Source organism: Ammospiza caudacuta, chromosome 1, assembly GCF_027887145.1.
Source record: "Ammospiza caudacuta isolate bAmmCau1 chromosome 1, bAmmCau1.pri, whole genome shotgun sequence".
Classification (NCBI taxonomy): Eukaryota; Metazoa; Chordata; class Aves; order Passeriformes; family Passerellidae; genus Ammospiza; species Ammospiza caudacuta.
In genome coordinates this window covers 42,423,549-42,438,901 of record NC_080593.1, presented here as the reverse complement: position 1 = coordinate 42,438,901, position 15,353 = coordinate 42,423,549, and the positions used below count along the sequence as shown (strand labels likewise).

Sequence of the window (15,353 nt, the reverse complement as noted above, 5' to 3'; positions counted from 1 at the left end):
AATGACGAATATTTGACATTATTTACTTGCCTTAAATTCTCCAATTCCTGTTTCTTCAAAGGTGAAGAAGGAGGAGCTGCAATGAATTTATCCCCTTCATGACTTTTATTGCTAGAATAAAAACAGTGTATTACTATAATAGATAATTTAAAAATTCTCAGTGTATTTTTTCACTCCATTTAAAAGAACATAAATTCTGCAGCTTAAAATAGAGGGAGTTGAAGTCATTCACAGATTGAGGCATATGTTCTTATCCTAATCATTCTATTTGAGAAGGAAGAAGTGGGACACTTGCTGAAAAGGATTTGACTGACAGACCAAACAACCCACACCATTCTTCACAGCCTTGAACTATTTTTGAAGTTCAGTGCAGGATAAGCATTTTTAACTGGAGGGACACAGAATTTGCTGCATTTGTAGCTTCTCTCCTTTTGGTCTGTAAGAAAAGCCATAAACTAGTTTTCTCTCTAGACCTCTTAAAAACTAGTTACATAAATACTCTAGAAAGATAACCCACAAAGTGCTACAGCTTCCTTTAAATTTCTAGCTTCCCTTTATTACAAAATGCCTCTTCTATTTTTTCCCAAATAAAATTCCACTTTCTTAAAATTACACCTTTTTTGGGGGGGGAGCATTTGGGGAGTATTCATTCCATTTAAGAAGTATGAAACTTCACCCTCCAATAAGCTGAAAGAACTTCCTGGAATGAGAATTGAAGAGACAGCTAATGGCTGTATCTTGGCAGTGAGAGACAGCAAGGTCTAGAAAAAGATTTAAAAGAAAATTCAGAATTGAAACTGAATCTGTCCACTTAACAAGAACTTAGTTTATGAGTTTCATGTCTCTCTATTACAAATAGGTAAGATAACTCCAACATGCAAAACGTACAGCAGAAATTTCCAAGGAATTCATACTCAATAATGCTGTAGAGTACATACTTCATGCCTTTACCAAAAATTTGTTCCAAAAAATACCCTTAACCACTAAAAGCATTCACTCTTTTCTTGTGAATAAGAGAAGAATCTGCCTTAAGAGTCAGCTTGCTCAATTAGTGGAATTTGCTTTAAAACCATTCTGTTCAATTAGTGTGATTTTCTTCAAATGCCTTGTATGTTTTACTGTTCTCTCACAGAGGTTCCCTTGTCAGAAGGAACAAATCCTTAGAGAACCTTTCAGAATGTGACACAGAAATTCAAGAACAGCCTCTTTTGTTGGATATTTTGAAACTGGCAATGACTACTGGAAGATATGAGGGAGTCCTTTCTTTTGCTTTTTTCAGCTGAAGAAGCATCTGGTTTTGAAAGCAGAAGGTAGCAAAGGATCTTCCCATAGAGGGCATGTTTTCCTTTCCTCACTCCAACAAAAATAAACAAAAACCACCCCAATAGAAAACAAAAAAGGAGGTCTTGTCTGAGTAAGGGGCACCATTTTGTTTTCATTACAGCCCCTTAGTGAGCCCCAACAGCTTCAAAGTGAAGTCCCATTTAAACCAGAGAAGCTTCATCTCAATGGGCTGCATATACGCTTGCCAGAGAACCTCCAATCTTAGTAAAGAGAAAAAGAAAAAAAAACCCTACAAGAAACAACCAAACAAAAATAAAAACCCACAAACACCCCCTCCTCCCTCTGACTTTAATAAATCATTTGGTCACTTCACAAGACAGACTGTAATTGGAAAAACAGGACTATAGAGAGCAGCTTTCAAATATTGTTGCAAACAGTAACAGCCACTGACCTCCAGCCACAGACAACCTCAGAATATACGAGGATGCACCTTGTGCCTACACAATACAGTACGTGTACAGTAAATCCTACCTTGTGACAAATGGAGCTTATCTTCTTAACATTTATCTGTACTCAGGTCTGACAAAACCAGTGTTTTTTCATTACTCTCTAAGTAGTTCAAGTTCTACCCAGAAACTTTTTCCAGATGAGTTATTGTAACATTTACCCTCAAAATGGTCTTTAATGAAAGTGTAGACTATGATCAAAAGTTATTCTCCAAAAGGAAGTCCCAAATGTACGAGGTGATGCAATAAATTAAGCCACCTTCCTTTAACATACGTGTCTACAAATTACTTTTTCTGAATTGTTATTGACAAGAAAGATTTTTCTTAAATTCTTTTCTGCAAAATATGATTATTAAGCAACAGCTCCAGGCTGCTTTCCTACTTACCTTCTAAATCTAGTTTCCCATTTTAATGCAAACACAACAAAGCACACTAGGGCTGATGAATGTCAAATCTGATCATGGGGAAATGTTTACAGCTGAGTTTCCAGACATTCAGATATATATTGAATCAAGTACATGGCGCACGTGCGCTCACACACAAAATCACTGTAACATGAAATTTCACTTACAATTAGAGAAATACCAATATGCACAGCAGGAGGGTGTGGGAAAACATAACATTTGCAGCACATAAAAAAAAAAGATGGCCAAGGGAAAAAATAATTTCACTGTCTAATTTAATAAAAGCTGATAGGGACAGGAGGAATCAATTCAGTATTTTATTCTTACATTAAAACAACAAGCAGCTAAATAATTTCCTTGAACATACCAGCATTATTAAGAGAATTTACAAATATGTTCTGTTTTTCTGCTGACCAAACCAGGTAAATCACAGACACAGACCATTGGCCCAGAGTTCCTCTGGACAAAAAGAAGGGCTTATATTCAATTCTGTTTACCTGCATGTTTCACTGCTTTCAGAGTTTTCTGTATTTCCCCCCAGCTGATTATTAGTTTTAGATCCATTTTCCTGCTTGGGCTCCTGTTGATCTTCTGGCAGTAGCAGCAAGGCATTTCTTAGACAAATTGCTGCAAACTCCATGCTGGCTACAGGTATTGCTGAGGACTGCCCATCACTTAAAGAGACACAGAAGTTGACCAATAAGTAGCAATCCTACTAAACTGAAAATAAAAGCAGAGCTCCAAAAGTACCTGAATGCAGAGAAACTTCACCCCAAAAATGTTAAATAACATTTTAATATACCAAATGTAAATTATTAAGATATAGTACCTTGTTATCTTTACATATTGAAAATACATCACATGCCCAAATAGATTCACTAGATTTTTGATTTCACTTACTCAAGTTTTATGGCAGAGCAGCTAGATTCTTCCTGCATTTTTCTAAAGTGGATTACTGAAAATATATGTTTTTAAGTGAGAAAAAGAGGACAGATTCAGCTATCTGAAAATGAAATTTCAGATAAGTAAATTTTAAGCTTTAATGTTCATCTTACAATAAACACACAGTTAAGCCCTCTGCTGGCTATCACAGAGGAGGCACAAAATGATGTTTAAGACTCACCAAGCATTTTAGCATGCCTCTCTTCGCTACATAAATGAACAGTTATTCCACAACAGTTTTAAAATTTCTGATAAACATATATATATCCTTAACAAAGCTATAAAAACAAAATAAATAACCCATGGAAAACATACTCACTTATAAACAACATTCTGTATGGACTGGGATGCTAGGACTATCTTACGGTGGTAGCCTTGACCCACTATTGATTGCACAATTCCCTTTTTGCTGGGAAGACCTTTAGTCTCTTGTTCTGATGTCTAAAAGGAAAAAAAAAGAGCTTAAATATCAAGGCTATTGAATGAGAGCTTGACAAAGTAAGTGAAGGCTGAAAGAAGACCTTGAACTCTGCTAAAATATAAGAATAATGGATACAGTTTTAAATCTAAAGTACAATGAAGGATCAGGCACCTTCTATTGTCTTTGTGTTGCAGAGGGGTTTTATTGCACACAGTGTAAGCACAGATTAGTTCTGACAGCTTGTCTGATAGCCTACTGACCTAGTTTCTCCTCTGTTTTGAAAGCAAAAGAACAATGAACCAAGTCATATTAAAAGAACTGACAGGATATCTAAAGAGAAATAATTTGATCTGCCACATAACATTCAGACTTGGCACTGTAACGCTTGCCATCTTCTCTCCCTGCTTACACAGCACTCAGAAAGCTCTTTGGAAAAGCTGCTCCCAAACTGTTCCACAGGGAACACAAAGCTGAACAACAACATATGCAAAGATACATTAAATTAACTTGTTTAATGGATTGTTGAGTGCAGACATATTCTGGGGGTCAAGTAAATTTAAAGTACCCTAATTGTCAGTCCCAAGAATTATCTCTACACCATGTTTACTGGGGTTTGTTTGGCTGTTTTACCATGAGCCATCTTAACTTCATTGCTAAGTTTAGCGAGTGATTAAGGGTTGCAGTTTTAAGAAAAAACTTATCCTAAATCTGGACTTTCATAGCAGTCATTTTTTCAAAAATTTATCAGAATCCAAAACTAGACTGACATAGTAGCATAGAAGTAAAAATATTGAAATGGTAGCATTTACCACCAAATAAAAAATGCATACACTGAGTTTGGATATGAAGCACATATTTCAAAAAAGGTGTTTGAAATGCAGGTGTTTAATGGGGACCCTTCCTTCCATTCATATTTTGTGCTTACAAAATACTAAAGTGGGTGAAAATTAGCTTCAGTGAAATTGCTTTTCTGCACGGTGTTCAGAGCATAAATATGAATCCATGCTTAGATATAAAGAAATACTGCTGAGTTGAGTTACAAATTGAGTTACAAGGTCAAATTGAACAATATTACTGACTTTAGGACCTCACTTGCCATGTTGCAAATCTAACAATTTAAAGATACTTTCTCTTTGCCTTTAATATTAATAGCACCCAAAATTAATTTTTTTAAGATTACAAATTTAGGGAACAACAAGCTGGTTTTTTGAAATGAATTCAACTCTCTGGTATATCACACATTATCATAACTGTACAGGAAGAAAGCCCCAGGAACTTGGCATAATCTACTACTTTGGCTAGTCTGCAGTAAATAGGGAAATGCCCCATAAGGATCTTTATTTCCCTATTCCAGACTGCTAAATACTATCCTTGTAAATGGAATCCTAGCTTTGGGTTTTTGCCACAAAACCACTAATCCACTCTCATACTCAGCTTTTCACTAGACATGATCAGATGTGTCTTCTTTATCTATTTCTGACATGCACCCAGTAGGATTGATACAGAAAATTGCAAAATTACTATGAAGAAAGCTGTTCTTCCTGCATTTGCTGTACTTTATAAAACTCAGGCAATCTGACAAGTAGCACATACAGAATCACAGTCAGTCCAGTTTTGACCCAATACTCTTGAATCTTCAGTGCTCTGCCTCTGAAATTGGTATACAAGCAAACCTCTGCTATAAAGCTGTATCTTTCTTAAGTTCTCTGAAATAGAGATACCAAAATATTGAGTACTATTCAAATTCCCAAAGGAAAAATTATTAATTTTGTAATTGGATAATGTGCAGTAAAAAAATGCACAGAGGCCAAATAGAGAGGAAAAACAGAGGATTCAAGGATGGAGGAAAATATAGTGAATATAGCTATTTGCTCAATTCATCCCACACATTCTGTGTGAGGAGTGCAATGGGCATACTGTGGGAATAACTGCATAGGATCATGCAATTACAGATTATATCATCACTCCCCCACACTTAAGGGGTGAATTACAGTTTTTACAGGGAATCAAGTAGAGTGTATCTTAATTTCACAGACATACTATTTAGGTGCAGTTTTTTCTTCCTGTCCTCAGCCCTCTGAATTTTGTCATGTGGGTTTATCCTAAGCATACATGGATCAGCAGGTTGAAAACAAGATGTCCCACAGGACATGTAATATGCCTGCCATCAGCAGGTTTCCACCAACTTTGCCAGGAGAAGAAGGTGAAGGCTTAGCAATTAGAGATTCCATTTCCCAGCAGGTGTGATCCCAACAGCTTCAGGATGGAGAAGGCTGATCTCTGCTTCCTCAGCCTCTGTCACTTTCAGACAACCCACACAAAAGTCTCACCCCACTTAATCTCTAGTGGACAATAAGTGAGGAAACAATGAAACTTCAGATGAGCTTTGGCTGCATGAAGAGAAAAAGACCACATGCAGAGTTCCCTTCACCTGTTACAGCTCCAGATTAAACATGTAAAAATACATATACACAAGAAATAATTAATCTGGATTTACAGAGGTGTTACAACATCAGGCCTTCAAAATACACAGTTTAACTCTAGGTATTAGTTCCATCTTTCTGTAATCACATGCCATTCTTTAGAAGAATTTTCCAAAGCTACTTACCCCTTTATTGGCAGCAATGCAGCATTCTGCTATCCTCAGCCACAGACGAGGGTTTGAGTGATAGACCTGGACTGCCTCAATCAGGCATTCAAAGGCAGCTAAGGGCCTCCCAATATGCAAGAGCTGAATCCCACAGTTATAGAGCAACTCGTATCGTTTGTTAGTCAGTAGTGTACACATGGGTCTCCCTGAAAATTTTTTACCTGCAGAAAAGGATTACATTACATTGGATGTGCAGCTCAAGACAGCAAAAAACTCAAAGAGGGAAGCTGTGAGAAACACCCCAAAGCTACCAAAAGCCCCTCTCATTGCTGAAATCCACTAGCCTCCCTCTGTAAATTTCCTTCATACCAAAACCGATTTCAAAGACAGATTAATTGTATTCTTAATTAAGACTGAAGTACATTAAATGCTAACCTCATACATTCCTTATCACACAAGCTAACTGTATATAATAGTACTGAATTCCAGATTTGTGAGAATACACATCGACATACATTCCAGAGAATATAGATTCCAGAAGAAAACTTTGCTGTTAACAAGCATAAAACACTTTCTGTCTTCACATTAATAAGGCAAGACTAGGTCCAGGGGAGAAATGGGGAAAAAAACCCAACAAAATGCCAGATAGTGAGTATATTTTAAAGAAAACAAGAAATGAAGACAATTATAATTTAATCATGAAATGATGAAGACTGAGTGAGGAGGCCCTCTATAGTCAGACAGGAGAGGTCTCACATTCACAAGCCCCTGTGCTGCTACACTTAAAACACAACAGCAGCAAAACACAATGTGCCTCTGGGACAACACAGAAGGGCATAAACAATCCAGGAAATTCCTGGAAGGTGTTTATGATTCCCTTCTCCAAATGTTGAAGGAGCCAATGAGGACAGGTCTTATACTGAACCTCATTCTCACCAACAAGGAGGGGCTGGTTGGGACCATGAAATAGTGGAGTTAAAGATCCTTAGGACAGTACAAGTATGCACAGCAAGCTCACAACACTGGACTTCAGGCAAGTAGACTTTGGCATCTTTGGGGGTCTGATTGGTACAATACCATGGGGTAAAGCCCTGAATGGAAGAGGAGCCCAAGAAAGCTGATTCATATTCAAGGATCACCTCTCCCAAGCTCAGGAGTGATGCAGCCCAACAAAGAAGTTGGGCAGAAGTGCCAGGAGGCCTCCTGAACAAGGAGCTCCTGGACAAATACACAAAGAAAGCATACAAAGGGTGGAAGCAAGGACCAGCAATCTGGGAGGAATACAGAGAAACTGAGCAACCAGGGACCACGTTGGAAAGCTAAAGCCCTGACAGGATCAAATCTGACCAGGAACATCAAGGGCAACAACAAAATCTTCTATAGATATGTTGGTGATAAAAGGAAAACTAGGGAAAGTGTGAGTCCCCTCCACAAGGAAACAGGAGACCTGATTACCCAGAATATGCAGAATATGGAGAAGGCATCCTTCATGCCCTGATGATTCCACACATTGTCAGCTGGACTATAAATAACCTATGCAAAATAGGCCACAAAAACTTTTTTTTGTCATACCTCCCTAAGTGATGGACAAAGTCTGTAAACAAGAGAGAAGTAATTGTCCCAGCACCATGGTACATCACAAAAATCAGAAAAATAAAGAACATACTTAATCATCATAATGTATTTCTGGCAACAGCAACCACATTCCTACATCAAGTTATCATCAAAATTCTCACCCCTCTTACCCTGCCCTCCACAAAAAGATGGAAGGCGAATTTTGCTGATAATTACTCAAACCTTCTGTTCTCTATTTCTTAGACTTGCCAACCCCTCTTCCACCATCTGTTTTAATCTCTTGCTTACCTGGATCCGAGCTGCCTGTTCCCAGCTGTGCACATGCATTATCATTTTCTTGCAAGGCCTTTTTAAAGTAAAAAATTCCTAAATTGTGCTTTCCCATTGCAAAGTGGATGCAGCCAAGATTGTTCCAGAACATACACCTTAAGCATTCACCTGAGAGAACAACAAAAGACCATTTTCATTCAGTGACAGTTGTTGCTAAGGCCACAAAATGCTCCAGTCACTTTCTGATGGGTCAGCATATTATGGCAGTCTATTAAAGATGGCTTTCAGTGAGATGTTCATGGGTGACAGTGTTACATCCAATATGACATACACATATATTTATGCCAACTTAACCATACAAGCAGGAAATGCATTCTTCTTCCTAAATATATGTTCAGGTAACACAGTGAGAGGTTTTTTCTAAATAATAAAGGACAAAAAATATAAACTTTTCACTTATCTGCTGGTGACTAAAGTTTTACACGGTTAACATGGATAATAAAGACAAAAGGAAAAAAACCACCCTAAAATCCAAATAACCAGACTATTAGCAAATTAAACAGACATGATTTTAGTCATAGCCTAGGAAGCCTGCTAAATGAACAGTATACTGTGCAAAAAAGCTAATGCAAAAAAGTTATGTGACAGTAAAATTTTCAAAAAATTTTAAATCATAAAGAGAACTTTAAGCAGAAAAACTGCCAGAGAGGCCTCAATTCTAGATCTAATAAGTTGCCTTTTGTTTCATTTATTGATTAAGAGACCCAATCATGAGCCTTGCAAATATAACACAGCTTCATAAATCCATTTTCACATACAATCAGAGCCTTCTGTAGAAGAATGTTCAATGAAAATCACTATGTTGTTGTGTGAGAGTAAAAGAAGAAAGATTAAACACATTCAGCAGATAAATCTATTACTTTCAGGGCTGACACTGTTAAGTAATCATTAATATCCTTAAAATTGCTATCAACAAGTAGTTCTGTTATATTAGACACTGAAGTACCTGCAGATGAAGGGGTTTTATTTTACCTGTTTTCATGAAGCCTGGATGTTCGGCAATGTTGGCACTGTTTAAAAGTTTGACAGCTTTACGATAATTGCCTCTCAAATACTCAAAATTGCTCTTAAGAAAGAGGGAAGGAGCTGACTGTGAAGCAGAAAACAATATTTAGTTATGTCTTGGTTTCTTGGTTGATGATTTCTACTGCTAGTGTTATATCACTTCACAAACTTGCTTCTCCTGCCATTTAAAAATAAATGGGGTTAGGCCATGTTACTTTCAAGAACTCTGTCATGAACTTTAGAGAGCCTGTCATGGAAGTGGCTAAGGAGAAAGGATCTCTAAAGGATCTCTAACCTGTCCTCTAATACCTTCCTCCTCACACCTCCCCTCCCTGCAGAGTTCCTTGTAGGCTGGAATCTTCCAACACAGACCTCATGATCCAGAAGGCGTTCTGTTAAACTTGCTTTCCAGCAAGACATAAGCCTCCAAAAAATGTCAACAAAAAGGAAAAAAAAACCAACTCAAAAAAATGCCCACATATCCCAGAATTAATCCTTTATAAATTGGTTTAAACTACCAATTACATCAAAGTTTGTAATATGCAAAACATCTATAGTAAACTAAAACTTATTTCATTGCAACTATAAAGAATGCTGAATCTGTTTATTACATAGTGTTTCACTGCTATTTTGGCACCACAAGGCATATTTTTTTAGAAACTGAAAAGAGCACAAATAAGAAAATTCTACATTGATTACATTTGCACAGATATTATAAACCCAACTGACTACATAAAGAATTACTTCAAACATCCACCCTCAATAAGAACTTTTTTTTGTAAAGAACATTACCAAATTCAGTTTTAAGATACAGAACATATTTAGATTAGAAAAACAACAGCCTTAAGAATACTTACATTCCCAGCTGTATTCATAACAGACTTGATCTCCCTTTTGCATGCTTTTAATGACTTCATCTGGATATAGGCTCTCACCTTATACTATTAAAAAATTAAACTTGTTAAATAATACACAATAATTTCTGCAGGTTTGCAAGACAAACTGTATCTAGATATTTACTGCAGAATATTTTATATATATTTTTAAAATAGGTAGCAAAAAGCTATTCAAAAAGTTTTCACAAAAAAGAAATTTTATTCAGACTTTAAACACCACATTTATAGGGTTTGTATCACAATAAGCAGATGAACACTTTGTTCAATGGCCAACATCTGCTCCATATTCAAACACAGACATGAGCACTTAAAATTACAAACTAATTAAAATAGTCTAACATCTTAAACCCAGACATTTACCTACTAAACTGAAAACACAAGTAAGTGAATGCTAATAGAGAAGCACTCTGATTCTTCACGTATTTTTCAACAGAACAGTACAGTGAAATAAAACCTCAGCTGATTTAGACTGGAGGTTGAACAGACAAATTCAGTGCAGTGAACTGTCATGTAAAGAAATAATTATAACACACAGGGACTGAAATGGTGGTGGTGGGCAGGATGCCAGGTCAGTGTTTCCTGTACATGGATCTTACAGAAAGGAAGACTTAGATAAATTCATTTTTTTGTTTCACAACAAGGAGAGAGAAAGCATCATAATTTGGGCTGAACTGGTTTTAAAGGAGATGACACTCAGATTTAGAAAACTCTTGAAGGAATGTTCTTGTATAAATAACATGCAGACCCTTACCTGATGTATCTTAGATTTAGCAACTTCTATTAAAGCTCCACTTTCAGCTTTTTGATTTGAGGAATCTTTATTGGTATTATTACCTGACTGTCACAAAAAAAGGGGAAGCATTACTGTTAGTCACCTTTTAAATAAGTATTTAATAGTATTAATAATAATATTGTTTGAGTATTTAATATCAAAATATACACATCCCACCAGAAACTAACTTGAGTTTAACAATCAAAACCCACGAACCACACCAGTCTTTGAAGATCTGAATTCTGTACTAACATTAGTGTTACACTATGTTGCTCTGCAGTTAAGAAGAATTCTTTTGCCTAGAAGGATGACATGCACATTCTAGAGTACTTCTTTAATGCTTCCTTCAGTAGAATTACTATAAAGAGAGAACATTTTATCTGAAGTGTGACATTCCATCAACAGGAAAACACTGAAATGTCCTCTCTTCACTTCCAAGACACCACTGATTTTCTTGATTTTTCCAAAAGGCACATGAAAGATTTCATTTGAAAGTGTGCCTCACACTTTCAGATACTGTGTAAAAAAGATACTTAATTTCCTATCCTATGCTGTGCAGCTGCAGTTCCTCTGACACTGACTTCCCTTTCAAACTCAGGGTCTCATATGGTCATAGTCAAAGACAAGCAATATTTGACCCAGGAGACAACTGTTTTTCCAGTGCAAGTCTCAGACTGAAGAAAGACATTTTAGCTCCCTGGAGTAAGAGAAAAGGGTGAAAAAGAGGGAATAAATAGCTGTTGTACACAATTAACTCAGTCACTAAAATATTTAAGCCGCTGTCTAAAGTTACAGGTGATCTAACCTAGTCTTATAATTCCAAAGTCTATTAAGATACTAATTTTGGATTGAACTAAAGCATACTTCTGATAAAGATTTAAAGGCATTTGTATGATTTTAAGCTTACCTCATTTTTTCCATTCTTGCTGTTATTGTTGCCCTGTGAAATCATTTTTTCCAAAACAGCAAGCAGATGCAAGGCTTTCTCAGCTTGGTAAGTTAACAGGTATAAGTCTACAAGCAAGAAGCACACAGCCTGGGCAAACTTCTCTTCTGTGAAAAGCAAAGAAGAAAAATTTGTTTTTCACCTCTAATACCAATCCCTCCAAACAGGGATGGAAAAAACCCTACTGTAAAGCACCATTTATGCCACATTATTAGAAAAATCAATATACTACATAAGAAAAAATAATGCAGCCATGTCCAACCCACAGCTAAGTACATGCACTGAAAAGAAAGCTTACTTATTCAAATAGCATCAGCATAAAAGCACAGACTAAAGACAGCTTAACAAGTATTTCATGTTTATAGGCTCTGAGAACTGATCTAAGTAGATCAGCACCAAAGTTGCAGCACCCAAACAGACAGAGCTGTATGCAAATGTAGAATCCCACAGAACTCACAAAGATTCTGTAAAACACATCTCTGTTTAGCTGACTTCACAGACTAAGTCCCAATTATGCATACTGAAAACTGGGAGGAATTGAAGCAGGAACACAGCAGCATTTACTTAATTTACTGAGACCCACAAACATACATCCTTCAGCCTTCTCACTTTTAAGATTTAACAAGGATTATGAAATTATTTCATGCAAGTATAGTAATTCTACTACACAAGGTATCATAGCTCATAAAAGTTGCAGACTTTGTATTCAGATATAAGCACAAACAATTATGCATTACCTAATAAAGGTATTTAAAAATTAGTGCCCTGAAAAACAGACACCCACCCATGAGGCTGCATGATGACTCAAAACATTAGATTTCAAATAATTTCATTAGCTTGTACATATTATTTATATAAATACCATCTCAACTTGAAAGAATCCATTTCAGTTTCATAGCACTTGTCCGCTAAATCTCTCTGAAGCTTTCCCCCAAATTAGTTTGTTGTCCTTGATATAAGTAAAACATATTATTTATTCCAAACCTTACCTAATTTCTTAAAACCATATTAGACAAATTACAAATGACTTGTCTGATAGAGAGAAAGACTTAATTATCTTTCTGTAGTTCTTGAAAGGACAAGATTCTTCTTTCTGCCTACATACCAAAAGGCTCTATGAACTGGTACAGCTTCTCCCCGACGGATATAGCTTCAGTATACTGACGGAGATGGTACAGGATCACAGCTTGATTGTAGTACAGCATACTGTTCTCAACATCATCCAAACCATCCATTTCTTCAACAACAGAGTGAACCTGAAAAAACCCCACTCATTTCATTAAACTTTCAGTACCTATGATTTTAAAGTACCAGGTATTTAAAAAAAAACCTCCAAAGCTATGAATTTCTCTAAAGTAAATTTTAACTTACTGACCTAATAAACTTCATTGTTGCTATAAATTAACACAGCAAAAAAACATACAATGAAATACAAAACTGTCAATTGAGCAGTAAAGTAATATTTTCACTTTTTTATCATTTCACAAACTATTCTACGTTAAGGAACTTTCTGCTGAAAAAACATAGCAAGTCCTTCTATTGTTATAATCACAGACCAATTTCAACAACTACAAAAACTGTCCTACAAGATTAAACCAACTCAGATGTTTAAAAGTAATGTTACTTTCTTATTTTGTTAAATCTATGTGACAAGGAGCAGAAGTCTTACTCCTACTTCACTGAAAGATCCCACCACCATTAATAGTACCCAAAATCAAGTACCATGTCAATACAGTTGCATTACCTGGTTTTTCAGCTGGTTAAGGGTTTGTCTCAAATTGTCTGTGGTAGTCTGATTACTTTTACAGAACTCTGCAACAGCAGTATTCAAAGTTATTTTGTAGTCATCTTTGTTTATGTCTTGAAGGGTATTTAGGTGTTGTAAACAAGCATCATAGTTTCCAGCCTGTAAATTGCACACATACCAAAAACATGCATTAGAAGATAGTCTTTCCTTTATCAATACAACTGAACTAAATGTGTATATACATATTTCATTACTTATGCAGATTAACATGGATGAGAAGCAAGTCTAAATGTTGAAATCATATCCAAACTTCAAAAATAACTTGGTGCTGTAAGGACAAATTAAGTAGCTGATTACTATTATCAGATGTTTTCATGAAAAGTGTTATTCTCATTTCTCTTATCATATTAAGTTTCAAGATTCTGTTTCCTCAGTTTTCACAATCTTTCCCCATTTCATGAACACTAAGTAGCTGCAGTTGCTTCCACAAGTTCCAGCCCAACTTGGAACTTGTGTATGTTATGTTCAGTCTTCAGTTCATCTGAATATATAGTGATTTACAATTGAATCTATGGAAGTTAGCTCAAGAGAGATTGGAAAAAGAAAGTGTCACTTTCCCAGAATAGGTTTAAGAAACATTTTTACAAGCCTTAGCTGTTGGATGAAGTATTCAATCACCTAGGAATGCCTAAACAGAAACTAGGAGCCAAGCATGATGCTCCACTGATGCGTGATCTAGTGGAAAAATCCCTTTCTTTGACCACAGGAGGACTTTAGTGGCATCAACAAATGAAAGAGAAACTCCTCACTCATTAAGCCTAGATGATGTTTCACTTTCAACTGCTAAATTCCTACACAGGAATAATCACATTTACCTCTTCCATATCAGAGTTATAGACAGATAGGCAGATGCATTTCTATCTCTGTCAATGGTTCACACCCAAAAGCTAAGCTCTGGAGTACCACCCTCTACTTACTCCTCCTTTTCAGGTGCTGTTCCACAGAGCTTCTCCTGGACTGCTGAGTAACTTCCTATTAAGGGCAGAATACAACAGAGAAGAGCTCTGGGGTCCTTCTGCCCTCCCCAAGGAAGTTGCCATTCTACAGCTCCTCTCCATGGAACCACTCCAATTCCTCCAGTCTCCCAGGCAAGCACAGTTATACAACTTAGAGAGATGTAGCAGGACACTGACACATTTTCACAACTGTAAGCACCAACAGCATGGATTGCCTTCTGATCCTGGGCATGAACACAGGAACTTGCAGCTCAGCTGCTGGCATGCTCTTTAGCTGAGACAGTTCATCTCCCAGTGGTTTTCTTGCTGTGCTCACACTTGCAGCTTCTCCTCAGTAGGAGCTTCCAGATCACAGCAACAAGGCTTCTAATCATGGCTGGACTACAAACCTTGAACCTTTAAATGCTCAGGTTATTTTGTGATGTTTTTCATCAGCAAACAGTCCTTTATGCCACTCTACTAGATAGGATCTAGACTATAATACCCAATTCTATAGGAATTCTGTCAAGACTGAAACTGGGCATGTAATATGATAAACCAGGATGTGAGACAGCCCACAATGCAATCTGGAGCTACTCAATAGCAAAAAATCGGCAAACAAGGCATCAAATTAATTCTGCTCACATCTGTTGCCACCTCACTCTATGAACTCAGGGAATTCTCAAAGCAAGAAAAATTTGACAAGATAAACCAAATACACTGGACCGGGATAAAAGTAAAGATGAAATCATTAGCAGGTTAAAAGTATTTAGACGTGTGGGCAAGGTGGAAAACAAATGACTCTCTTATGTGCCTTCAGTTCTCAGGATCAAATGCCACTGATTAAAATGTTATTGAAAAAGAGCAAATGAGCTAGACAGCGTTGAAGGAGACATCAGTTGAAGGAGGCACAGTGTTAAGAACCAACCATATGCACTTA

The 15,353-nt window shown here is 36.7% G+C and overlaps 1 protein-coding gene across 2 annotated transcripts in view; it reads right to left on the bottom strand.

Moving 5' to 3' along the window:
• CNOT10 (CCR4-NOT transcription complex subunit 10) overlaps positions 1–15,353 on the bottom strand; it is a 32,231-nt gene that overhangs the window by 10,575 nt on the left and 6,303 nt on the right. Inside the window, exons 3-13 of one of the 2 annotated variants that reach the window (XM_058808020.1) lie at positions 13,416–13,577; positions 12,777–12,927; positions 11,633–11,778; positions 10,705–10,791; positions 9,915–9,998; positions 9,025–9,142; positions 8,011–8,160; positions 6,166–6,368; positions 3,456–3,577; positions 2,692–2,868; positions 31–111 (exon numbers count right to left, since the gene is read on the bottom strand). In XM_058808020.1, coding sequence (XP_058664003.1) covers positions 31–111; positions 2,692–2,868; positions 3,456–3,577; positions 6,166–6,368; positions 8,011–8,160; positions 9,025–9,142; positions 9,915–9,998; positions 10,705–10,791; positions 11,633–11,778; positions 12,777–12,927; positions 13,416–13,577 — 1,481 coding nt within the window. The remainder of the gene's footprint in view (positions 1–30; positions 112–2,691; positions 2,869–3,455; positions 3,578–6,165; positions 6,369–8,010; positions 8,161–9,024; positions 9,143–9,914; positions 9,999–10,704; positions 10,792–11,632; positions 11,779–12,776; positions 12,928–13,415; positions 13,578–15,353) is intronic. The other variant, XM_058808026.1, reaches the window with a different exon arrangement.